The sequence below is a fragment of the Equus caballus genome, chromosome 27 (genome assembly GCF_041296265.1).
Source record: "Equus caballus isolate H_3958 breed thoroughbred chromosome 27, TB-T2T, whole genome shotgun sequence".
NCBI lineage: Eukaryota > Metazoa > Chordata > Mammalia > Perissodactyla > Equidae > Equus > Equus caballus.
The window spans coordinates 14,254,474-14,256,825 of record NC_091710.1 but is presented as its reverse complement, the minus strand read 5'-3'; the positions used below and the strand labels follow the sequence as shown (position 1 = coordinate 14,256,825).

General features: G+C 39.5%; 1 protein-coding gene across 1 annotated transcript; it reads right to left on the bottom strand.

The window, feature by feature from the left end:
* Positions 1–351: 351 nt before the first annotated feature.
* Positions 352–1,314, bottom strand: LOC138921103 (olfactory receptor 2T29-like). The gene has a single exon (XM_070253480.1). The coding sequence runs from the start codon at positions 1,312–1,314 to the stop codon at positions 352–354; it is 963 nt and encodes a 320-aa protein (XP_070109581.1).
* Positions 1,315–2,352: the final 1,038 nt, after the last annotated feature.

Below are 2,352 nucleotides of genomic sequence, written 5' to 3'. Positions count from 1 at the left end.
ATTTTGACTTCATCACTTTTTCTCTCTTTAATTCATCAGTTGCACACCTTATGATTTTTTCTCTAAATATTTTCATTATGTATTTCCTAAGAATATGAATATTCCCCCACAGAGTCGCAGTGCAGTTATCAACTTCAGAAAACATAACATTGATGTGATTGTATAAATATTTTCAATGCAGAAGGAGTATAAAAATGAAGAGCTTTCCAGTACAAGAAAAAAATACCTTCAAAAGGGACCAATACAGGACCACATATCACGGTACGAGAATCTGAGGAACAACATTGGCATGAGGTCTTAAACTTACGATGTGTAGAGAGAAGAAAAATAAACCATTAGTACCAAAATTTCCTACTTGATAGTTTCTTGAAAGACAGATCCCACACTCAACATTTTCTTTAGAGCTCCTGTGACATCCTTATTCCTAATACTATAGATTAAAGGGTTTAGAACGGGAGTGATTATGGTGTAAAATACAGATACAAGCATATCCTTCTCAGGTGTGTGGTAGGAGCTGGGGAACATGTAGGTGTAGATGGAAGCCCCATAATAGAGGGTGATCACCATCATATGGGAAGAACAAGTGTTTAAGGCCTTCTTCCACCCCTCTGCTGAGTTCATCCTGTGGATGGTGAGGAGGATAAGAGTGTATGAGCTTGAAACGACTATCACAGGGATGAGGAGCATGAGTACACAGCACAGGTACATGAGCATCTCATAGAGAGAGGTGTCTGAGCAGGAGAGCTTCATTAAAGCAGGGACCTCACAGAAGAAATGATTGATCTCCTGGGATCTGCAGAAGGGAAAGGTCATGGTGACAGGTGTGAGCATGAAGGCATCCACTGATCCTAGGAACCAGCAGCCAGACACCAAGAGGAGACACACCTTGTGGTTCATGAGAATAGGATAATGCAGTGGATGGCAGATGGCCACATAACGGTCATAGGCCATGGCAGCTAGACGGAAACATTCTGAACCTACTAGAGACAGATAGAGAAACATTTGCATCCCACATTCAGGGGCTGAGATCTTATTCACACGCATGACCTTGTCCATCAGCATCTTGGGCACAGTGACAGAAATGTGCATCATGTCCATGAGAGACAGCTGACTGATGAAAAAGTACGTAGGGGTGTGGAGGTGGGCTTGAGAGTATACCAGCAGGATCAGGATGGTGTTTCCAAACAAGGTCATCAGGAAAACCACAAAAATGACCACACAAAGAAGAACTGGGTGCTTGGATTGGCTGAATAATCCCACGAGAATGAAATCTGACCATTTGGTGTTGTTGGTCACCCACGTGGTGTTGTCCATGAGATTTCACCTAGATCACCAAGGAGAGCAGTGGCATTAATAGATTATTCACGGGATATGATCAACAGAAATTAATGATTTGTAAGCTTGTATTTCTGTGTCTGTGTGTGTGAGTGAGTGTATATGCCAACCCAATTGTGCTAACAGGAGGTGGTTCCAGGGTTCTTTAGATTTGTCAATTGTAAGTTACCTGAAACTCAACAGTATTACCAGAAAATTAAGAATTTGCAGCTGTACATGAAAAGAATCCTTGACTCACAGCAAGATTGCCGTAGTTCAAGGTCATGAGATTTTCTGATGATAGATAATGTTGTTTATTATCAATGTGGAAATTTGCAAAATAACTTCCCTATGCAAAAACAAAAAGTAAATCATTGAAAAAAAGGATAAATCACACCTCTTATTTCTACAATATTCTTTTTTATAGAAGTCAGAGTAGAATCAACCTCTCTGGTTTAAGGATCCAACTGGGATCCTAAAAACTCGGGAAGGTGTATTTTATATAAGAAAGATTTAGAAAGTAACTGAAACATAATTTGGGGAAATACCATTCTGAAAGTTTGAACACCCTTTGCCTGTAGGATCAAGCTATGCTGTGAGGGTCTTTGGTTGCATGAAATCACAGAAACAAGTCTGGCTTCTCACCAATGACCAACCTCTTAGATATTCTAGGGATACCAAGTAAGGAGCCAAAACTCTGAGGCTGGACTGTGGCTGTGGGTCCACTTTATCCTCTACCAACCATCTCTCTGTCTACTCAATGAAAAAAGAAGATAATAATGTTTGACCTCAGGTAAGGTGAATGTTAAATGAGGTAAAACAATGAAAGTGCTAGGAACATTACTAGTCACAGATGAATAAGTGCATGTAATGTTAGTTTAAAGAGTTAATATCTACAGTACTTACTGCACAGAGTCTATGTAAGAGATGGCTGTTACTATTATTGACTTATGAGATGTGTTACTCTGGTTCACCAATCTTAGTATCTATTTATACATATAAGAATTTGGAAAATGAAAAAGCAATCAACTTAATGTG

Coding starts and splice junctions, on each gene's coding strand:
- LOC138921103 (XM_070253480.1), bottom strand. CDS start 1,314: ATGGACAACACCACGTGGGTGACCAACAACACCAAATGGTCAGATTTC.